The 24,235-nt window shown below is 41.3% G+C and overlaps 1 protein-coding gene and 1 long non-coding RNA gene across 3 annotated transcripts in view; one reads left to right on the top strand and one right to left on the bottom strand.

Moving 5' to 3' along the window:
- Positions 1 to 23,148, top strand: part of ADTRP (androgen dependent TFPI regulating protein) — a 29,081-nt gene extending 5,933 nt beyond the window's left edge. Inside the window, exons 2-6 of the mRNA XM_015854591.2 lie at positions 1,659 to 1,793; positions 3,162 to 3,263; positions 13,745 to 13,860; positions 17,227 to 17,378; positions 22,244 to 23,148. Of these exons, the coding sequence (XP_015710077.1) occupies positions 1,659 to 1,793; positions 3,162 to 3,263; positions 13,745 to 13,860; positions 17,227 to 17,378; positions 22,244 to 22,287 (549 nt within the window). The 3' untranslated portion in view covers positions 22,288 to 23,148. The remainder of the gene's footprint in view (positions 1 to 1,658; positions 1,794 to 3,161; positions 3,264 to 13,744; positions 13,861 to 17,226; positions 17,379 to 22,243) is intronic.
- On the bottom strand, positions 1,792 to 22,249 carry LOC107309641. Of its 2 annotated transcripts, none has more exons than XR_001553266.2 (3): positions 20,204 to 22,249; positions 19,541 to 19,663; positions 1,792 to 2,880 (listed from the first exon to the last, which is right to left on the bottom strand). It is a non-coding gene; the product is annotated as an uncharacterized LOC107309641 (long non-coding RNA). The 2 variants fall into 2 exon arrangements; XR_001553265.2 differs by lacking the exon at positions 1,792 to 2,880 and adding an exon at positions 6,116 to 12,196.
- Positions 23,149 to 24,235: the final 1,087 nt, after the last annotated feature.

Here is a 24,235-nt window from a genome sequence, read left to right as displayed (position 1 = left end):
CAGGTCTCATGGGGCCCTGGCTGGCACTGAGTGGCAATCCTCTCTGTGACAGGGGATTGGAACTGGATGATCTCTGAGGTCTCTTCCTACCCAAGCCATTCTACAATTCCATGAAGCTGTGCTGGGAACCACATTTAAAGAGCTGGATTAGACACCTTGGTGTTAAACAAAACCATGTGTGTATTTTTATATTAAAAATGCAGCTGTTCACTTTATGCTCTACAGAGGAAACATAAGGTTTTGCAGCTGAACTAGGTGATGCATCACCTCATGCTGAGTGGCCTCATGCAAGGCACCTTAGTCTCTAAAATGCTCTATCAAAGCTTGCAGAAGTCCTAGTGTGAAGATGGGCATGGTGAAATCAGCCCTTCCTTCCCTCAATCCTTTTCATAACAGGGATTTTGGAAGGAGAAGTGTTGCACTAATTCTGTCCCCTCCCAAGCACCACCCTTCTCAGCTCCTTCACAAACGAATGAAGTAATCAGCAACAACTTCAGATACTTTTCTCGAAATAAACATTGATTCAGAATAAGATCATGGCAAAAGAGATCTCATCCTGAAAGCTGTAACACAGCATTTGAGCATCATTGGCTAGTCCAGAATTTGCTGTAGGCTGATTTCCCCACGTTGCATCACTTTAGTTCACTCTAGCCTTAAAGAAGAGGCTACCCCATGAATTAACAGAACCAAACTAGACTCAGCTGTCTGAATGCGAGATAGCAGGAGAAGATTTTTTCTGCTAGGCTTTGTGTGTCTGACACATCTGGTTCAGCATGAGTTGCTGCATAGCACTGTGAAAGAAAACAAAGTAATCAGAAAAAGCGGTATTGGCTTAAACCACAATATTCCGACAATTTCATACACAATTTCACACACAATTTCACACGCAATTTGCAGAATTCTGTTTTGTCACATTGCACTTACCTGATCGTTTACAAAATCCTCCTACCATCTTTCCTAAGCAGCCCTACACTCATAACTTGCATATGATTTATAAGGAAAATCATCCCACACGCACTCCAAAATTCATTAGTCATAAATGTTTTAATGCACTCGGTGTTAGTTAGTAAAGTCTGGATCTCTGCTTTCAAGCACTTGAAATACTTCCCTGAATCTCCCTGAGTTAAGCAACAGAGGTTCTGGTTTGGTGACTTCGGCAGCTGATTTTCATACTAGAGCATTCTGAACTCCTTGGCTCCTACAGCCCTGGGGTCAGCTGCACTGTGAGTACCCAGAGAGAAGACCCCGCATTGACTAAACCATGGGAGAAGCTATCAAGGAGTTCCCTTACAGGAAACATCTCCTGGCATATCCCGAATTTTGTTTACTTCTGTTCCTCCTCTGATACACTGAACATAACAACATTAACATATAAGGCGCGATGGAGCTGCTTTCAACATGTCCTCCCATTCCTCGATCCGAATCACATGACACATCTCTGTTTAGTCTGTTAAACGAGATACCGTTGAAGTTATCTCCCAAACTACTTTATTTAATCACTTTCAGTTAGTAAAAAAGATTTAGCCCAAAGCTATCTCCCTCACGCGGGCTTGCAGCTCGCGAACAACACAGCTCCCTGAAGAGCAAGAATGGAGTTCAGTAAGGAACATGCTAATTAAAGCTGGATGAGTTTCCCTCATTAGATGTAATTACTTTAGTTTTTGCAGGCTGTCTTCTATGGGGTGTCCTTCCTGGCTGATGTCTTGAGGCTAATTAAGGAACTGCGATGTGCTAAGTGCGTAATTTCCAGCAGAGACCTTCTTTTCAGCGTCCTGGCTTTTCCAGTGTCCACAGTAAGTAAACTCTGTACATAAAAATAACATTTACATAGATGTGAATAGAAAAACAAGCATGTATGTCAAACAAATAAGGATTTTAGACCTTCTTTTACCATTTGAAAACAGATTTAGACCACCTAGCAGAGCAGACAGTATAAGCCTTTAGTGTCCATGATTGAATACAAAGCTTCTTGTGAAAACTTTAGGCTTGCTGTCCCTGAATGAACAGAGATTGACCCCAAAGGGTGAAGTCTAACCCCTCTGTTAATCTTATGTCCCAAATAGCTTTGGAATGATCCACTTAGGGCATTTCTCAAAAGGGCAGCATGGGCCAGGAGAACGAGAGGGTTCTTGGGAGACAACAGCACCTCAAACCTCCTTCCCTGACTCCAGCATGACTTACAATAAGCACCAGAGAGATACAGCTTCACAAGACATTATTGTCATAGCCTACATCAGATTCACCATGGACCACCTACTCCCTCACAGACTGGTGAAGGAGTCTGATGCTGAGTTTTAGAACCCATGGGATACTTAAACATGTGGGTACCACTGTGTGTGAGTGAAGCCTGCAATCACCTCTCAATCTCACAGGGCTGAGAAATGTTGCTTAAATCTTGTCCCCAAGCAGCTCAGCCAGCTGGCTCACTAAAGAAATTCTGCCAGGGATGGAGACTGTGGGACTGTGGGATGGGCTAATTTATCTTCTCTGCACAGCGATATTCACCATGTGCTGTCCTATCCCCCATGCATCTTCACCAGCACGGAGGCACAACATAGCCACATTCTTCCAGCATATTTCCAGGTGACACGATGTATGCTCAAATACAGAGCCAGGACAAGAAACAGCAAATCAGCTTCCAGCTCTTGGTAGCTGACACCAGAGTTTGTTTCCTCCTTTTCAGTTCTCCTTTATTGGAAAAGATGGGTACCCACCACATTGCTTACACCTGAAAATTAGAAATTAAGCTTATGAAGTGTGAAGGTAGAGTAAGTTTCAGGTGAGCTGCCTTAGCAAGGTCTGTTTTTACTTCAGTACCGAGGAGTGTGGCTTGACAGCACATCTCTCAAAGATAACTTCTGGACCATCAAAAAATCCCATCTGCAAAGGGAAGAAACATTTAAAGTTAATCACACATTCCACAGAAATGTCAGTGCTGTCAGTTTATAAAAGGAGTTTTCTCACATTATCAGCACAGAACACTGCACCTCAGTGTAAATTCTTTATGTTGTAACATGCGAGATACATAAGATTATGCGGCAATACCACCATTTTTCATATGGGAGATATTTTACCTTCTCAAAAAAGAAAGCTCTATCCAAATCCCATCAGTTCCACTTCTCTCCTTTTGAAAAGTCTTCCCTTTTGTGTTTTGTTTCCAGTTTGTTTCTATATCCTTTTGGATCCTGTATACCTACAACCGAGAGCTGGTTTATCCCAAAAGCCTTGATGGAGTCATTCCATCCTGGTTAAATCACACCATGGTGAGTAACAAACACCCCTGCCTCTTGCACAGCAGAGAGCCTTGGCAATGTGCGCCCCACCATTGCATCGGGCATCTTTCCAGAAAAGTTTTACAGCTTCTTCTTTCTCACCTCCTCCTTCCTGCTTATCTGACGTTGATGTTGAGCTGTACACAACAAACAGATGCATGTGCTCCAAGTTGCCTCGAGAAGCCTTTTAGCACACCAGGAATGTCAGTGAATCATTGCTTGTCAAACCTCTGAAGCCAATGAAATGATGTGCAGTCACAGGGAAGAAAAACCTTCTCTGTTTATTCTAGCTCGAAAAAAGAAATTGTTTCTGCAAACAGAAGTCTATGACATACAAAATGGCTGGGAGTATAACAAAGCGTTTCTTAATTTTGTTTTAAAAAAGGTGAAAGAACCAAAGAACATCTGACAGCTCAACAGCTAATAAGCTAACGTGTGCACAGCTTTGAATAGCTGAATTGAAATGATTGTTTACAGATTTCTAAAAATACTTTCCAGATTTCTCCTTCATTTGCTCTGGCTGTTTTTCTGATGTGTTAAATAATCACATATTTCTCATCAGTCAAGTGTAAGGAGGATGACAGTAACATGGAAACCGTGGGTGGATTGTAAGGTCAGGGAGGCCTCATGGGGCTCATGGGAAGGAGGAGAGAAGGGAGAGGTTCAGAACTAGGCTAAATCAGAGGAGCCAGAAAGTATGAAATAAGCGCACAGAAGTCTCAGCTTCACTTCTCTCCGGACTTCATTTCTTCAGTGCACCCCTTTTCAACCCAATGCAGCAGCTCTACTGTGCTTTTAAGGTAAATTTGCTGAGAGTTCTGAGTAGCCCTTTGGTTGAGATACGTGTTTTTGAATGTACGTGTCTGGAATCCAAATACACATAGGCACGTCCGCACTGCTGATATCCGACTGATAAACAGCAGTCGTTGTGCACTTTTAACCTTATCACCTGCTCTCTGCCCACCAATCTATCTCCACTGGGGCTCTTAAGCAGCAGTGCAAACCTCTGAATAGATGGAAAAGGGCACCGTTCCTTCTTAAATAGAGAAAAGATTCCTTTTGTCCTCAATATCATACTGGCTTCAGGTCCAGAATTGAGCATTGGTGGCTGGCTGAATTTTAAAATCTTCCCAGTAGAAGATGTACTGCGGAAAGGGAGGATACAGGATGGTGGTGAGGGGAGACGGGCTCTGCTTCTTGTTTTAATCCTGGTGCACAGCTGAGAATTTGCCCTTTCCATTTCCACATTTGTTTATGACATGGAAGGTTGAGATCTGCAAGAACTTGCAGTTTTATTTCATAAGGTAGAAGTATTTGCAGGAACTCTTAACATGTATTCATTATAACACCTTCCTTACTCTACCTACATCTACATTTCATAACAGAGTCATTTTGACAACAACAAAAAGCTTTTCCATTTCGGAAATGTCAAAAACGAGTGTTAAAAAAGGAAAACAATTCTTCCTCAAAATTATTTTGACGAGAGAAACTTCACATAAAGCAAACCTCTATCACAACCTGGTATTTTATTTCTAAAGCTCTTAATACACCGCAGACAATCTTATGCTTGACAGGTTCTGGGTGGTACATTTTCCTTCCCTCAGCTATTGAGTGTAAGACATCTGCCATGAGTGCAGACTGATCCCTGCTATTGACAATCCGTGTGTTTTGGGACACTTCTTCATCCTGGGGCCTCTTAGAAATCATCTGCACACCACACAGCAGTAACATGCACTGCACTGTCCAGCTTGGAAGAAGTCAGATAAGCCCTCCAAAAGAAACTGATAGAACTACCTTTTCTTCCTCGCTGTGGAAGCAGGTGAGGTGTGTAGCAAAGTTCTTATTGCCAAAGGCAAAGATTCTAATAATGCCACGGAAAAGATTTGGAAATAAATCTTCAGTGCCCTTCAGGAAAAAAACAAAACAAAACAAAACAAAAAAACCCCTCTCTTTTAGCATTACAAAAAGCTTTATTTCCAGCCCAACAGCATTCAGGTCTTCAGTCTTAGCTGAGGCATTTCTTCCAACCCAAAATACTCACTGGGAAGATGGGGGAGCTACCAACATTTTAAGGGGCAGTCTCCCAGGTACTGATTGTCAAGCAGATGCTTTTTCTTCGGTTCAATTTCTTGCACATTGCTATGCTTTATGGCTCTGGGATTACAGACATTTCACAGCAGATTGAGGCAGCAGCTATGTGACTTTGGTGGAAAAAGACATCAGTGTATCAGCAATATACGTCAGCGTTGTATCATTTGCAGTGGGAGTTTATCTCAGCCTATTTTAACATGGTAAATAGGGAAAGCATATGTTGTTATGTAACTAAACAGTGAGCCTAAAAAACAAGCGTACAAAATCACTTCAGGAATATGAATCTTCTCGAGTCCACAGTGATGCTTCAGTGCTTTGCCTGCAAAAAATGAACTAGCCACTTATTTTTCTCACATTCCCTGCTCTCAGAGTGGGAGGTTGTCAGCGCCTTCCCACCAGGTAGCCAGAATCATCCAGTACTTCCATTTTAGGCAAGATTTAACCATCTCAGCTGAAACATTTCTTATTCTACAGAAAAGATGGCTAATGCAGAAAAGAATCTTACTAATAACTGAGGGCAGCCCAATACTTCAAGCTACCTGGGGTTCTCTTATAGCTTTCTACTGAGTTTACCCCACAGGCTCTGCCTCAGTTGCATCTTCCATTTAACTGGGATAACAATGCTGCTTTTGTACCGAGCTTTGAGAATCACAGAAGAAGAAAAAACTACTACTTACATCTCTAAGAAAATAATTGCATTTGAACAAGATTTTTTTACTAGACTAAGATGGTTGGGACAAAAGATACACTGGTCCATTCGTCAAGCAAAATTGTTTATTTCTTTCCCAGTTATCTCTTTTCAAGCAGTATCTGGATACTCTCCAGAAGACCACTAACTGCTGGAGACAGCTTGGATTAAATCATATGCATGTATTATTCAACCTAATGGTAGTTTAGGGGAATACCACATTTTGAAGGGGCTGATGGAATTGGATGCTAAACAAAAAAGGGCAATGTAGGGTCAGAAGAGATCACTCAAAAATACGTCAATGTTGAGCAGATGCATTTCCAAAAATGGAAATACTATAGTTGTGTTTCCATAAAGGAGGAGTTTTTCTTTTCTTTTCTTTTCTTTTCTTTTCTTTTCTTTTCTTTTCTTTTCTTTTCTTTTCTTTTCTTTTCTTTTCTTTTCTTTTCTTTTCTTTTCACAAGTCACAGTTCCTATAAAACGCAAATTTTCTTTTTAAAAAAATACATTTTCCTTTATTTTTAGGACTTGGCTAATTTTAGCTATCATTTTCCTATGCTATTACGTAGCCATACTACCCCATCTCCTTGAAAAAAACAAAAAAAAACAACAGCATTTTAGTGTCCTAGGCATTTTAATGACACGTAGTTATGAATAGTTACTGTACTGAAGATCTTGTAAGCATAACAGCTAGGAATTAAAAAGGAGCAATGATAAATGGAGGCAAAGAAAAAAACACCTGGCAGACTCTCAGCAAAGTTGACAATAGAAGCCACATCATCTGAGCCTTCCAAATACCCTTGAACTCTGCTCTGGTGAAGCTAAAATGTCAAGGAGAAACTGAAAGTAAAAAGGAAATACAGGGGAGTCAAAGAACAACTTGAGTGCCCTGACAATAAAAATAGTATCAAGACTTGATATTCTTCTAATCTTGGAGCTTGTCAGCGTCTACAAGCTGCTTGTATCTAGCTAAACCATTGCCTTTCCTATGTGGACACAGCCACACCAACAGAAATGTTGTTGTAACAGTATGGCTTACCTCCATCTGGAAAAGAAAATGAGGTGTCTGAATGCAATTCACGTGTATGAGGGTACCTATGTAGACTATTATATCTTTTAATACTTGAGGAAGCTGCTGTGACACTGACCAGCCTGGGGGACGCCAAACCACTGTGTAAAGCAGAACCTGCTTGTCCAAGTCACTCCAGTTAGACTCCTGCTCCACACAAGAACAGTTTCATTTTTGGCCATCTCAAATAATTCTTCTTGCAATTGGTATTTAATGCTTAGTAACTTTTCTCACTTACACAAGAGACAAATATTTCAATTTGTTTGTATTTCATAGGATCTCAATTTTAAGCTGTCTGGCACCTATGGACGTTCATAGGCTTCCAATTACATTCAGCTTTTGGCAAAGAAGAAGAATGTGTGCATGAGGGATATGGCACATTAAATTAATCACCCTACACAGTTTAAGTGCAAAGATGCTTCGTTTTCCCCAGCACTACATATATATCTTTTTGAAGTTCCCATTTTTGTTGAAATAAGCTCATTTCCTCAGTGAGAAAGTATGTGTTTCACAGACACATGTTATGGCAGGGTATCCTCCCTGGCTGCTGCTACTCTGGTGCGCACAGGTGCACTCCTCATATCCCACCCTGAGAAGGAACATCTGGATAAAAGTATTCTGCAGTGAAGGATGTCATCTCAGTCCCATGTCAGCTTCCATCTGCAGTGCAACATCAGCTCCTAGACTATGCATCTAATGCCAGGCAGAAATGCAATTAAAATTCTGTCCTTGACACGGATACAAAACATTTGCTAGTAAGCATCCAGATATTCAGCCAAGACCTTGTTTGCAAAAAATGCCTACAGGAAATGTCACCTCGGATACTTCTTTATCTTTGATCTTACAGTAGGTCTGATGTTTCATCCATTTTCCCAAACGCGCTCCCAAACTACCTACATGTTTTTGAAAACATGCAAAAAATAATGCCTTTAAGATGAGCATGAATAGGCTCAGGAAAGGCAAACACGGAGAGCAGCTGAAGTTCAGTGCAGAGTGCTGCTGGACTTAAATAGAGAAGTAGCTTCCAATTCACTTGGTACCTCATCTGCTCATAAAAGGGCTCCTTGTATTTCCTACCCTATCTATACAAGTTTGAATAGTTTATGAGTTCTTGAGCATGGCTAAGATTGTGAGAGACAGCTGAGAACTCCAAGAGAAAATTAGTTATGTTGTTAAATATCTTAATGAGTATCTTAATGAACAGCGCTGCTTAGACCTTTTCCCACTCTAAAAAAAGAAAGAAGAATTAAACATGGATGCGTGCAAACTATAAAACAAGATTTTAACAGAGGCATTTGAATGAAGAGAGTATTTCTGCAAGATCAATTCAAAGAGGGAATTTATCTCAAGATGAAGCCATGGATGTGCCAGGATCCAGAAAGTTATGAGGAGTATAAAACTAAACAGTGTCTATGGTGACAGGAAGCCATTTAGTTTTATTATGAGAAGACACAAACATGGGTATCTACCATGAATGGTTTTCAGCTCACAAGCACCCTTGGGAATTTGTCTGGAAAAAAAAAAAGAAAAAAAAAAAGACGGGCAATTTTTCAAAAGCACTTAATGGTGTCCAACTGAGCCCAATTAAATTTAGTTTGGCCCGTGCTAAATGTTTGTGAAAATCCCTGCTAAAGTCTCACATGTTAATGAAAAGCAGACACAGAGGGTATGTAAATGCAGACAAATGAGAAACAAACAGCTATGGTCAGCCGTGGCATCATTTCCTTGACTCTGGAGTCAAACAGGGTCAAGCTGAGTCAAACTGAAATGCACGCGTTAGGCGTGTGAGTGATCTCAGCAGCTCTGGGGAGAATATTCATGGACTTAAAGCTCAGCAAAGCTGGAACCTGCAGCAGAACAACAGCTCAGACCAACCCCGTCTTCTTAGCCCTAGGAAACTTGCTTTTACTTATACTCTCAACGGCACAGCAAGTATATAATGTTGAATAAACAAACACAAATTACTCAAATAACATGTACTGGAAGTGAAAATTCCATGTGGTCTTGCCCAACAGTGGAAATAACATCCAGTGAGGGCTGTTTATCTCAGTTTAAACTCATGAACCTGAAATGTATCCTAGGAAACAACTGACAACATAGGGGCAGGAAACAAAAGAAGAGAGAAACAGGAAAATGTTTTAATTTCATCGTTCTCTGTAGGAGACAAGATAGCACGCCAATATTTCAGCCAACAAGCAACATACATTTAAGAAACCCTTTCCCCTGCAGTCAAATGCCAAAGTTCACGAGCAAAAAGAATCTACAACTTTATAATTAGGTCAGATTCACCTGAGTTTGTAAGAATAAGAGCAAGGAAATCAAGTCCAAGCTGAATACCCTAAGTGACAAAAAGAGCCACGGAAGACTTTTCAGTCAAATGACTGGAAAGAGAATTCAAAAAAATAGATGCTTTTTGTAAATAAAATAATGATTTTTAAAGTCCCATAACCTTCTCCTTCCCACTCTACAAATAAAATAATTGCCACTCAGAATGCTTCTATCCTTACTAAACTTGTAAGCTAAGAGCTTTCCTCGTCAAACAGAGGTGGTTAGACAAGTAAATTAATACTTAAAAGAGCAGAAAAATAAGTACTAGCAGGTTTCCTACCAAGACAAAAAATGTCTCTGTGATTCAGTTCAGTTCACTAACAGCCAGACCAGTACACACCACTATTGTTATACCCAGTTTTCCATACCTTGCAGTAAAATAGTTTATTCTCCAAGATAATTATTTTTGACAGTTTTGCTGTTTATACGTGAAACTGAGAAACTGTTAATTGAAATAAAAAAAAACAAAAACCTGAGTCACTGTTTCCAGCAGTTTTTGCCAATGTTTTGATCTGTGTCAATCTGAGCTTAATAATTATGTTTTCTTTAAAGAAAGAAGCAAAACTTCGTGTTTGAATTTGGCCCCATACCGATGCTGTGCTCTTTAGACAAAGCATAACTAAACAGGGTTGAAAGTTTGCTTAATGAACTGTGGACTAGAGACCAGTGGTAAAAATAATGAGAGGGAGAAAAAAAAAACTACATCATTTTTGAGGAGGATGTGAAAAGACTTTAAAGCCTTTCAGCAGATATGATTAGCTATGATACACAGCCTATCGCTAATGATGCTGCCAAAGTCAGCGTCTATCAGCTATGAGAGGGAAATCATCTGGAAAGCTAACGGAGTGTCATAGGCAAAGGGCAGGCTCTGCATTCTGTGGCAAGCTATGCTTTCCTCTGGTATCCGCTGTATAAATATGCATCGTGAGGAACTGATCTGCTCTTGTAAACATGCTGTTATTCAGTAGAAATTCCACCGTGATTTTACCACTCATGGACAAACTGGCCTTGGCAGAAACATATGAAGTCACCAGCAGACTCTGGGATAGCAGAGACACATTCTCCAGGCCAGCAATTGGTATCTAGGTTGAATGTGTAAAGAAAAGAGAAACTTCATACCCAAAACCAAAAGGTTAAACATTATCATTCTGAATGTGCACGAACTAACTGAGAAGTATCTGTCTTGAGAAGTTATCTGCATGGCAAATATAAATGGCCCTTGACAGCGCATCTAGTTAACATACACAGTGACCTTCTAGCTAGGAAAAGCTGACAATACACGGCTATGTAAAATTGGGTTAATGTATGGCAAAATATGTTTAGAAATCTACAATGATTTGTATAGAAAACACAACACGCACATTAATAAATTCTATACCAATGTCATTATTAGACTAGGGAGGGAAAAAAAGCCTTCCTACACTACAACAGATTGCTTTCTTTTCATTTTATCTTTATTCCTATTTTTTTTTTATCTTTCTCCTTTTTCCTCTTCCAAATCAGGATAGATCCATGAGCTGAGAGAAACTGTTCACAAAACAAGAGGCAGGCGGCCCTACTCCTGAACAGCTTTCCTGCTCTTGGTGGTGGCAGTACTCTTCCAGCAAGAGGGAAATTCATCTTCACACCCTTACAGATCAGGCATAGAAGAAATCTGAACTTGTTCCTACCTCTAAACTCTTGTTTATTTCCAAAAGTACCCATATTTTCAGCTTCACTAGTGACTTTCAAACTTTTTTTGATCTACAGGCCCCTGAGTATTTTCTCTATCTCTTCCAATAGAGGAGGATCCACCAAAAAATGAATAGTTCAGCAAATCAACATTTTCTAAATCAACAGATAATAAAAAGGAGAACTCCCAACTGTCTCTCACAACCACGGCAGGTTTCCTAAACTTCCCCATTGCCAACACATGTTAGCGTAGTGGGCTTGCCTTTGCTACCACCAGCTTGCTGCTCTCTGTGAGTGTAACAGAGAGCATTGCAGTCTGATGAGGTCAAAGTGCTGCGGTGGGATGTCTTGAGCCATCATTAGACTGCGGTTGGACTTGATGATCTTCAAGATCTTTTCCAACCTGGGTAATTCTATGATTCTATAATCATCTGATGGAAGCAGATGAGAGAAACTGAGAGATTGCAAATGAGGTGCCTTTCTCTCCTCTTTTTCTTTTCCTGTGGAATTGCCATACTGTAAGACAACACATAGATGCATGAATTTAGATAAAGGATTGTTAAACAAGTAGAAATGCTGGTGGTCATCACCACAGAATCATAGAATGGCCTGAGTTGAAAAGGACCATAATGATCATCTGATTGCAACCCTCCTGCCATGGGCAGGGTCACCAACCACTAGACCAGGCTACCCAGAGCCACGGTGGTCTTAGCTGTGACTGCATTCTTACCAGAAAAGGAGACCCCCTGTTTCTCCATGCTTTCACCCTCTGCTTCTTCATTCTTTTGCATCATCTTTGGAGTCTGCATGATAACCCTTGGTAAGCCAGTTCAGTTTGTTAAGTTAGAGGAAAACTGAGCCAATCATTCTTGGTCCTCCCTGTGATGGATATGGAGAACGAAATCATCACAGTCATGGCTGTGCCAGCATCTTCAGTCTTTAAAAGTCTCTCCCATTTTCCTTTTCTCTCAAGATTCAATAATGAATTACTACCAGCATTTGGACTGCTTTCCCATTCATTTGGTCTCTTGTCATTTGTGCCATTCTTTCTCTGGGTATGTTCCAAATAATTTGCCCCTGTCAAAATGGAGTGTGCTTGATGAGAGGTAGAATGCAAGCCAAAATCTCATCCGTGTCAAATAGAGTAGAACAGTAACTTCCCAACTCTTACACACAACTTTCCTGTTAATATGCTCCCAGAGCATCATATACTTTTTCTATTAGAGCAGCATCATACTGGTGAATTGCGCTTTTTAACTGTTCATTCTGAGAACAAAAAGCCCCAAACTGAGGAAGTATATAAAATAACCCTTACCTGAAAACTGCTTTAACAAAGCATTATTTCATCAGGTCACTAGTACTAAATTCTTCTCAGTACAGCAAAAATACAAGCAGAAGCAACCAGCTAATAGTTGTTAAAAGTGTTTAAGTTAATTAAAGGACTAGAAAGGACATCTCTTGCTACCCTAAGGAATTCTGTAGGCTGTTGTACGTCAAATGAAAACCAGAACTTATATCCTCTTTGCAAAATGGGCAAATCCATGGTGAATGGCTAAAGCCTGATTGTGAGGATGAAGAAGTTTTCTATCATTGCTGTCTTCCATGGGCATCTCATTTTCATTTGAAGACTAACAGCTGCTCACTCATGGAAAAAACAAAACAAAACAAAAATAACTACCATTAATGCGGCAGTATGCAGCCTAATGCATAGATTTTGAAGTGAAAGACAGTTAAAGGGATTATTTTTGAAAAGAAAGTGTATGCACTGGAGGCATTTTTCTGGTTAAATTAGTAGAAAATCATTTGTACTGATACAACTAGACCTCTCCCATCAACTGTCAGGGTCAGAGAGCTGAAGAATGTATTTGTGAAGCAGAACAGAAGAAAATATTGGTGCCAATCAGTGAGAGAAACCGGAACATCAAGTAAATCTTTTCTCTCTGTTTTCTCTGAGAAATGATAACTGAGACAGATGGGTTGTTTTGGTAGTGCGACAGCCAGGTATGAATAGCAACTCCCGGGAGCGCACTGAAGGTCTTTAGGGAGTATGTACAGTCAGCTGTTACTTGGCTGCGACAGACAAAAATGGATGTCTGCCTCTTAAAGAAATAGATAAAGAACGTTTTCATCCATGCTGTACACATGTGCATTTAGAGATCAATGTGCGTCTAAAGAATTTCATGTGTACTTGTGGTATCTCATACTACATACAGCAATAAATCTTTGATACCATACTACCATATCTTATACACAGCACAGTTTCTGACAAACATATATATTGAAGGTAATAGAACCTCCTCCTCTGGGCAAGAGGAAATGGCATGCTATGCATCCAGCAGGTTTAGACTTCACAGGGGAAACAAAACATTACTAAGTTCAGTGCTTTTTTCCCCTCTTTTCTCTGTTTTTTAAATCTGTGCATCTTTCTCTGCTGTCCTGCTCACCTTCTCCCATCAACTACCAATGAAACCATTTGTTTAGTTACTAGGATTTTAACTGACTAGTTGGTGAAAATCTTTGCAATAGTTTTCTCCCATTGTACTGTACCCTTTGCCCACATGCCAGCTCTCGAGCTTTGTGAGCAGCACTGCAACTGCTCTGTGACACTCTCTGTTTTCTCCACAGCACACAGCTGTATTGCCACTTGCTCTCCTGGAAATCCTTGCGACACCGCATCGCTACCCAGCGAAGAAGAAGGGACTGTTCCTGTTAGGATGTGTCTCTTTTCTTTATGTCAGTTGGTAAGAACCATGTACTTTAAAACACATACTTCAAGTGATCTGCTTTGTAAACCAAGGCCACGCTCTACACTTATGCTAAGTTCCCCCTCAGACAACAATCTTGCCTGTGGATAAGACATTTAAACATCAGGTGGTGCTCACGAAGTTCATTTCCAGATGCAGACAGAGCTGGTTTCCTCCAACTAAGTACAGCTCCTGAGGCTGCACCTGGTATCCCCTGCTCTTTCACAGCCTATTTAAAGAAGACCCTACATTATCAGAAACATCAGCTCTCAAAGTCTAGGAGCCAGGGGAGCAGGAAAGGAGCAGAACTCAGTTTGATATTTCGCAGAAGCACAAGGCTGGATTTAGAAACTTGAGTTAGAAAGTGATATTCAGAGGCAGGTGCAAAATGATGGGTACTGAGGAGGCATCTGTCCCATTACCACATCCATCTCCACTAGTAGACACCACCTACATTGCCAGCTATATGCCCAATTTTATCACTACCTTGTCCAAGAGGGATCCTGAGAGAATAAAGGCCATCTAACAGGGCCTCACCCTGTCCATAGCCCTCCACCCACCTCCTCTATGTGCATATATACCCCTGGAGCTGGGTTTACATCCATTCCTGCTCATAGCATCCAGGTTATGGGCAGCTGCCTGCATTTCAGATCACTCTGAGACTCAGCTCTGCAGTGGATCTGCATAGTTTCAGAGTACACTCACCCAGCGCTTTCTGAGAAGCAGTTGGAACCACACAGGGATCCAGCCTTCCCACTTCCACCCACCCATTAGGTGAGAGTAACCTCAGCCCACTGAATGAAACAGAGGAACAGAAAATAAGCCTCACAAATGAAACACTCCCATGATGCGAGACCCATAGGAGCGGCTTTGGAAGCAGCAGACTTTAGCTCCGTGTTATGCAACTCAGTTTGGAGCCATTTATCCTAATCCAGCCCACAGCCTAATACTATTACAGCTGTGAGAGACGTGTTTCCCTGCCAAGTCCTTTCCAGTCAGTTCTGCCTCATGCCCATGAGGAAGCCTGAAGCACACAGGACTACCACCCCCCCTGGCTCCCCAACTAACAGAAAAGATTTTCAGTCTGTGTACTGAAATCTTAACATGTACACATGTTTTACTGTTACCTGATGATTAAATAGACCCTCTTGGGTGCCTTATGTTTCACAGTCAACACAGAGTGTTCCCTAAAAGCCTCATTTTGAGTTGTCACTCAACTCAAAATTATTTGTTGTAATCACACTGTCCGTCCTCTTGTATCGATGGGCTGAGAGCTGCCAGGTCCTTCCAAGGCAGTGAGAAATCAAGCAGTTGGTGACTTCTTGCACCAGATACATGCCTCTGATAGCTTTGAATACCCATAGGATTAAAAAGAAAGGGCAGCTTCCAGCTAAAGGACATCAGGGCCAAGAGAACTGCTCGACATGTTAATTCTTGCATGGATGGATCTTGCATCTCCTACCTTATTCCTGGAGCCATCACATTGAAAGCGGTGAGGAATATATAAATTTCAGAACTGTCAATTTAAATCTCAGAAAGGAGGTAACAACAGCGAGCTCTTTCCCATTTCAGTGGCAATATCAATTTAGCAATAAAGATCAGGACAAAATAAATCTTACTCTTCACAACGGTGCATGCGTTTTTGGAGAAAAGATCAAACTACCAATGTAAGGGAATATAAATCATTACAGATTGCACACCATCTATAAAGACCTAAAATACACACACACACAATCTAGACATTGATGGCTTTCTTAAAATATGCCCATATTTCATCTCTGTTAGGAATCAAAACATTTTTCTTTTACTGCATACTCATTTTCAGTTCATAACCTTTTAATTTTGCATTAACCACTACCTCAGAAAACTCGTATGTGGCCAATATGTTCTCCTTCCATTCTTCCCATTCAATAATTTCCTAGGGAAACATCTTTATTTTTCCTCCGGTGAATTCAGAGCTTCCATTAACTTTAATGGATGGATGACAAGAGGACAGGGTAAACCTCTTCCTTGCATCAAGCTGCCTTATCAGGCTGCTGCACATCACTTTCCTCCAGTATCTGTACACTGTTCTCAGTCTCACAGCAGTTTGGTGGCTTTGGTTATACACAGGTTGTTTTCTCAGTCTATCTCCTCCATAACTCTGGGCATTGTATGGTTTTAAATTATCACTGTAAAAGCTTACTAAACATTGAAATTTGGTGAAACTAAATGTACAGAATAACTAATCCCTGAACACTGCACATATGTTTAACAGCAGGTTGTTGGGTTGTGTATTATGAAATCCCTAACAATAAATAAATAAATACATCAGCCATTCTGTGGTTAAAATGAATAAACTCATGAACCTGAAGGTAGGTCCCAAGATGAAAACCCAGCTACGCACAGCTTCCATCAGGTCAGTAAACTGAAAGTGCTTTAGTCCTTCTGGAACGGTCAAGTAATTTTTTAATGTTCAAGATTTCCCATCAGGCACTCCAGCCAGCTAAATTAGATCAAGACAATCTCGTTCCTCATTATATAAAGGTATTTTTCACTCTGTTTTACTATTTGAGATGTATTAAGAAAACAGCAGCCCACTTGCTGCCATCCACTCTTAGGAGCTGTAAGCAATGGAATAAATAGTATCAGTGAACTGGCCACAGGCACAGGTCTCCTCTTGAGAGAAGAAAAAGGCAGAAAGTGAGGGCTTACATCAGACATAGTTAACCTCTTTTACATTTGTTCCCTCTTCCAAACCAGCACCTTGCAATTGGTTCTGGAGCAAAAGAGCAAAGTGGTTACGTCTCTTCCCTACCCACTTGTTCCTCCTTTAATAATTTTGGACTAAAAGAAAAAGTGCAAGAGAATAGCCCATGCCCTGTCATCTCCTGAAACCTCTCTTCTTGCTTTCAAAAGCAGCATTCAACATCAGCAGGATAGAGAGAATGACAAACAGGACCTCTGTCACCACAGACCCTCAGATTCTGGATGGGGACTGAAAAGTCACAGTAACTAAAGAGGAAACGCCTATGTAGGAGCTTATTTGAATAAGCCTCACTTTTATATTGAAGTGCACACCTGTATTTCTGAGCATTTTGCTATTTTACTGTTGTTTTACTGTTTTAATAACCAGTGCCACTAAGGTGACAACGGAACATCACGTATACTTTAACCTGCACCAAAATCCATCTAATTTAGCAGTGCTTCAAGCGTGCTTCACAGCAAAGAGCCCAAATGTTGAGGAGATGCATCAACTGCTGAGCTAATTTTCTCTGTGTCAATACTGTTTTGATAACATGGCACTTAAGAAGCTAGAAATCAACAAGGGATTCTTCTAACTGAATAGTCCTCTAACCAAATGTCGTTTCTCCTCTCACCCAGGGTCCTGTGGATTTATTTTGTAACAGGAGAGTGGGTATACCCTCTCTTTGCTTCATTCAGTCCAGCTGGGCTCGGAGCCTTTTTCATCAGTAGCCTTGCCATCATCATCTGTTTCTACAATTTTGGAGAGTTCCTAAACCGTATGATATGGGGTCAGTCCAATTTTTATTTATTATTATTACTTTTATTTCTACCCATATGAGAAAAAAATATTAATTGAATCCCTATGTTCTGAAAACAGAACAAACCAGAAGGTTGCCAACTCTACCAAGCAAAAACAAAGGTCTGGGGCAGTTTTCTCCAATGTGGCTTGAGAAGAGCCTCTCACCAGCATAATCACTGTATTTTGAATTCCTTCTCAAACGGTGGTTCAGAGAAGCAAAATAGCTCTGCCTAAAGCTATTACCTATGTCACATGGTGTTTATCAGACTCAGGAACGGTTTACTACCGATCTATAGGAAGGCGTTAGTCTATCCAAGCGAGAGCTCTGTGAGTGTAGCAACTGGGGAGTTTTAATGGGCTGTTGAAACATCTCCCTTTGGCTTCAGTAGTGGCATGACCAGTAAAGCTTTAAAGAAAATGAAAGTCAACCTTACTTGAATAAACGAGCAGTTAGGAAAAATGATGTCTCTTAGAAGGACAACAGCTGGAGGAGGAAAGAGTACCAATGAAGCTTGAGAGTCTGGTATGGGACTTTATTATTATTAATTGTTTTCCCTTCTGGTTGCCTCATTCCTTTTTCATTCAAGATTAAGTTTTTGAGGATGAAAGCGTTTCTGTCAAGAAAACGTGTGTATTTTATTTGGGACAAATGTGTGAACATTTGCAATTTCTTAAACTAGATCTCTGATGAAAGAAAAAGCCCTGCAGAAACACCTCTGAAAGTAAATAAGACAACCTCCCTCTGTTCTCAGGGAGCATTTGATGCCTGATCCATTTTGTGAAGTCTCACATGCCTGTCAAGCCAAAGTGGAGTGTCTGTAGCTCGTCTCTCACCAGCCGTACCCAGCTACCTCAGAGCAGCAGATTGAATTTCAAATGTGCTGAATAACCAAGTTCAGTGGTTCATACCTTTGCAAACAAGGCACTTGCTCTACATATCAAGTCTGGAAATTTTGGCTGAATCCTAGGCTTGAATAAATATGATGCACGATGAGGATTCTGAGTAACTGAAAACAGATCTGCAGGCACTCAGCACTAGTTCTGGTTAAAGAGGCATTGCATAAATGGCAACCATTACTATGAGTAATTTCTGACCTCTCTGTTTAATCCAAGACCACAACACAACCACCACAAGACAGCTTAGGTCTTGTGTTAGACATCAGGTCTCATATTAGTCAGGAATCAGATTTTTTTCATCAGTGACTAAGTAGTAGCAATTTCAGGTCTAGAGAACTGCAGAGGATATATATGAGTGCAGCATGCATGATATTCTCTGCTGATATCTAACATGCTCTCACAGTCCACGGAGGCCCTCTCCAGGTGCTGGTTCTGTCTCTCCATCTATGTTTCTCACTTTCTCCCTCTTTGTTTAAATGCATCCTCAGCTGTTTACCTCCAGGACTGATGGCATTCCCTAGATTTACAGCACACTGATACAAAAAGCTGCAAGCTACACCCTAATAGATGGTCCCTCAGTGGCATCTGAGCCTGCAGTATGATTAGATGGGGGCTTTGGGAGTGATAACATCTCAATGAGCTCCTGCCCACCACCTCCAATTCTTTCCTACTTCACCACGCGTGCTTCTTGTGAGCAGGGGTTGTTTTTAACTCAGATCATTTTGCCGATCCATTTCCTGACTGTGTCCACCCAAGAGAAAGGCATGACTTTCTTAAGCTAGTATTGATAACAAGATCCCAATAGTGTTGAAACACAGCCAGAGGGAAGGTATTCCAAATTACAGTGTGCCAGAGTCATAATGTATTCCTGACTGAAACAAATCTTCTGCTAAGTGCTGCCAGAGTAAAAACAGCTGCAAATAGAATGAAGATGCAATTCCAACGTACCTTCCTTCTTGCAGCAAAAAAATACCTCCACCTATTTTTTTTCCATCCTACCCTTTCCCATCTCACCTTCTCATCACAGTAAGAGATGATACAGTTAAAATAAGCCATGGAAAAAAAACACACACACACATGAAACAAAAACAAAGCAAAACCCAAACCAACAAAGCAAAGCAATTTGCAGTGGGAATGGACAAAACCTGCCTGGGCTGCTGCTGGCTGAGACTGTGCCTAGAGCAATGGAGATAAGCTGTGCTTATTCAAAGAGGTAAGAAGTGATTAACAAATAGCTCAGCTAGAGCATCACACCTGGTCTCCTGGAGGACTCGCATCCTGTGGAGAACTGTAGACAGCAAATGAAGCTTGTCCCGCAGCACTGTGCTCCATAAGGACTCCACCATGATCCTCTGTAGCTAAAGGCCACCACCACTTCTGCCAAAACAAAGAGCATCAGCTACATAAACAGCTACTGTTTTTTCCACCCATAAACGTATGTTTAGCTCCAAATTATTCCAAAGTCCAAGGATAGCGACTTTCAGCTTAGGGCATGTCATTTCAAAGCTATGTCCTGTGCTCCACCAGAAAGATGCAGCATCATTTCTGCGAGCTAAAAACGCAGGCTGTTTAATAATATAACCTTGTTTTTTTGCCTTTTCAGAACAGCCCAAAGATGCCAGATCCTAAATTTGTTTTATTATTTATAGACAAACTGCCTCATATAGTATTAGAGGCTTTAAAAATGTATCATTTCTCACTTGCCTTTCCCTCCAGTCTCACAGTTGGATTCATGGTAACTAAGGCAACCCAGCTGCACAGGCCGAGAGGCACAGAAAATAGTACCAAGTAATGACTTTTTTTTTGTTGTTTTAAATCCCAGAGTTTCTAGAGTACTAGACGATGTTGAGTAATACAGAAACTCCAAAGAGGATAATTGGAAACAATGGGCTGATTCTTTCACTGCCATATATTTACCTCAGCCCAAGAATTTGGTTGAGGGGTCTTGGTGCCAAAGATGAACTGTGTGATAGCTTCTCTCGTTCCTGATGGGTAGGAAACATCATGCAGGCAACTTTGACCTGCAAAACCCTGAACAGCAAGGCCAAGCAACCTTCCCTCAGGTTTTGCTCCAGCTGAGACAAACAGATCCTCAGGATCAAAGTTCTCCAATTCAGACAAAGCAACGTTTCAGGTGAGGTCTCTGGCACCAGCGTTTGAAGATGCGAAGGATTCATTTGCCTTTTGTCTAGCAGGTCTGATAAAACCTTCAGCAGCTGTTTTCATTTTCATGTTGTGAAGCGCAGGTGAATAGGAGCAATAGGTGAGCAACGAGCAACAGCCTCAGGCATAGGTGGATGTGCTCTTACAGAACGCATAGGAGCTCCTGAGTGCTTTGGAAAGTCTTAACTGAAATACATTCACCCAAGGCTAAGCTAAAAATAGAGGGTAATCTTCTCGTTAACATATTTTCCCTCTTCTTTCTGAAGTACCTTTCTGAAAGATGTATTTTACAGAACCATATAACTCGTTTTAGGAGCTGGGTTGTTTTCCCTGGTTTTTATTTTTGTTCCTATGTGCTTGTGAAGCCAAGCTCCCTTAATACTGGGTGCTCAGCTATTGGGATACCCAGCCCGCGTGATGGCAGAGGAACCTGCACAATGCAAAGTAATACCCCCATACAATTGAAGTCTTGACGCTCACGTTTTCCTGAGCAGCTACTGAGTTGCAATTGCAGAAACCCAAGTGGCAAATGGAGGGGCACAAAGCAAAGCTGTGCGGGATGAGAAGTCATCCTACAGTTGTGCTGGCACAGGTTCACAAACAGCAGCTTTTGTATGAACCCTAAAACGCTAATGCTCTGCAGGTTAATTGTCAGCATAGAGACAGAACTCACCCTTCATTATGACAGTCCTCTTGTTTCTGTAGGGTCCAGCAGGGATTTTTAAACAGAAAAATTAATTTTTCCAGAATATATCTTAATTTGTTCTATCAAGAGCATTTGTTCTATCGAGCCTCTTAAGACTGGCCAGTAACAGCCCAATGTATATCCATTTATTTCAGTCTACAGTCTCACAATATTGCCAGTGATGAAAGGGACTTGGGTTTAAGAGGGTTTAACAGGCCAGAGTTTGCAGGCCACGTATGAACGCTCACTTTTGCCTCATTCATTCATTGCAGTTAAGCCACAAACTCGTGATGGCATATTTATATCCATCATACTTGCCGCTCCCCCAAGCTGTAGATTACCCCTTGATACAGGAGTTCAGCTGTTTAAAGGGAACCCACACCATCTGTCACATGCCGTGGTGGTGCTGACAGGTTTATCTGATGATCCACTGGGGAAAGAGGGACACACAGGCGGAAGCTCTGGCAACCCCAGGCTTACGATTTCATCACTGGAGGGCAGATACAAACAGGTGTTTGTTAATATGCTGTCTCTGGCCCCATAGGCTAGTCTGTTATTCCCCGATGTCTTTGTACTGGTCAGCACTAAATGCTCACAGGATGGTTTAGGAAGGAAGAAATGCCAGGGCTTTGTTACTTATCAGGTCAATTGCCACATGCTGTGCAGGCTGGAGGTAAGTACAACACAGCAATTACACTGTTTCAGGGCTCTCTGTGAGTAAGTGATCATCGGGGGCTGAGACAATGCTTCAAATGATAAAGGTGCCAGCGAACCAGGCTGCTCGGTGGCGGAGGCTTTTCCACTAGTGAAGCACCACTATTCTCAACCAAGGATGTGGTCCATTGCGGATCAGAAGTCTCTCCTGAAGAAACTGAATAATCTCTTACTTGCCAGTGACATCCCAGGCTCCTTTGACTCCTGCAGGCAGCTGGTCCAAGGCATTTTGCTCCTAATCCCCACTGAGCTCGGCTCCTGCTGGCAGGCTGGGGACAGGTTCACATCCACCTCCCAGCAGCATGCCTGATTTAGCTAGAGAAGTCCTCAGATATTCTGCCTTTTTATTTATATATATTTTTTTAAACATTCTTTTTTCCTCTGCCTTGGAACAGGAGATTCAATAGTAATACTGGACTACAAACGGAAAGGCAAGTGAATGCTCCTCTTCAAGCCAATCACCCCATGAATGCTGAAGCCATGAAGTAGAGGAAAATAAATGCAGCTGTGATGAATCCTTTCTCCAATGCGTTGCAGCTTCTGGTGAAGCCATTATGTCATCAGACATATGGAAAACTGGTGGAAAATGTGAAACGTTTGCCTCTTACATGATAACTCCGCAACTGCTATGAATCAGAAAATCATCTTCATCTGTTTACACAGATTTCTCGTCTCTTGCACAGCGTACGTCGGGATGCGTCCACGGTTAAAACTTGTCACTGGTAAATGAACTCCCTCACAAGTTGGCACCACACCGTGAAGGACCCGCACACGCAAGCCAGCTCTTGTTTGGATTGCCTTTCATCAAGTCTGGAAGAAATTAAGACGAGGGATAATTTTAACACTGCTGTGACTTCCAAGCTAGATAGATAACAAATTGGGCTAACAAGGACTGCAATTAGGAATGTTTGCTCAGAAAGTTCACCACGAAGCCAAATTCTTCTAATGAGAAACATTCTGGAATATTAATGCACAAAATATCCCCCCCTCCACACACACACACACACACACATTAATACGAAATCTGAACACAACTTTTTTTTCCCCTTTTTCTTGGTTTCAGTTAATCTTGTAGCAAAAGTAACCTAATTATACTGACTGTATGATTGCTTTGACAGAAAGCACGTTAATTTAAAGCACTGTTTAACATAAAGCCGCCTGCCATATAATTACACTCCATTCACATGTTTACTAAACTCGCTCAATATAGTTGATTTCTGTTATTAGCCCCAACATCTTGTTAACATCTGAAACACTGGAGATGTGCTTTGTAAACTCCAATAAACAGACAAAACTGGCAGTGGTGTAAGCACTCCTTCATGGTCAATGTGAATGGGAGAGATCTCTGTTATTAGCATTGCGTTTCAATGAGGATTTGAAACCAGCTGCAATACTTCTGCCTTCATTGCCCAAGCCCATAGCTCAGATTGACCATGCACACATATCACCAGGGTGTTATTCTCATCTTTTTAGTGCTGCTGTAGCTTAGGAAAATTGAAAGATGTTGTGAGCAATAAAAAACTGTGTTTGTACAATTGTTTTTCTCAGGTGTTAAGCACCTGATTAAGTTCTAGACTGCACAGTTTACACCCTAGAATTAGCCTGCAAACTGGCTCAATGCAATAAGATAACACGTGCACATTCAACAGCTCACAGTCCATCTAGATAACGCACTCCAGCTAACTTCACTGGGGGAATATAGGAAATCACACACAGCTTTTCTGTTGAAGGAGAGTGTGGAAAGGGTTCAGCTGAAAGATGCCGGTCGGAGGAAATATTGCTGAGAGGCAGACAGAAGAAAGCCATGCAGCGAGTTAGGGAAGAGAAGAGAGTTCAGGATACTCCTTATATGGTTATTTGGTTTATTGTGTTTCTCTTGTGCTGATAACCTAATGCAAGCATTGTAAATGTTGGAAGCTCAGTACAAAGCCTGGGCCCTGACAATGGGACTGTTCTTCCTACACCCACCAGCCAGAGTGGTCCACCAAACTGTACATTGTTGATCATAAACATTTTCCTTATGAAGGACTCTGGGCAGCCTGGTCTAGTGGTTGATGACCCTGCACACAGCAGGAAGGTTGAAATTACATGATCACTGTGGTCCTTTTCAACCCAGGCCATTCTATGATTCTATAGTGGGCTTCACCAAGGAACACTGGTCTTTATGACATTTACCGTAGATTTTTCTTCCAGTCTCTCCCTCTCTCACACGTTTTGTTTTGAGTAGGCACACAAAGTCAGTCAGAACTGTTTATTTATAGCAGCAGATTTTCATGACTGTATAAATTAGAAATTATTACTGAATGAGATGCCCGCCTACACGCACAGTGCAGCCATACAGGAATCCTTTCATGCTGCTCAACAGTACACAGTCTGGAACGGGAGGG

This window comes from Coturnix japonica, chromosome 2, assembly GCF_001577835.2.
Source record: "Coturnix japonica isolate 7356 chromosome 2, Coturnix japonica 2.1, whole genome shotgun sequence".
NCBI classification, from domain to species: domain Eukaryota; kingdom Metazoa; phylum Chordata; class Aves; order Galliformes; family Phasianidae; genus Coturnix; species Coturnix japonica.
Note: the sequence above shows the minus strand (reverse complement) of the source record. Positions and strands in the feature narration are given on the sequence as shown.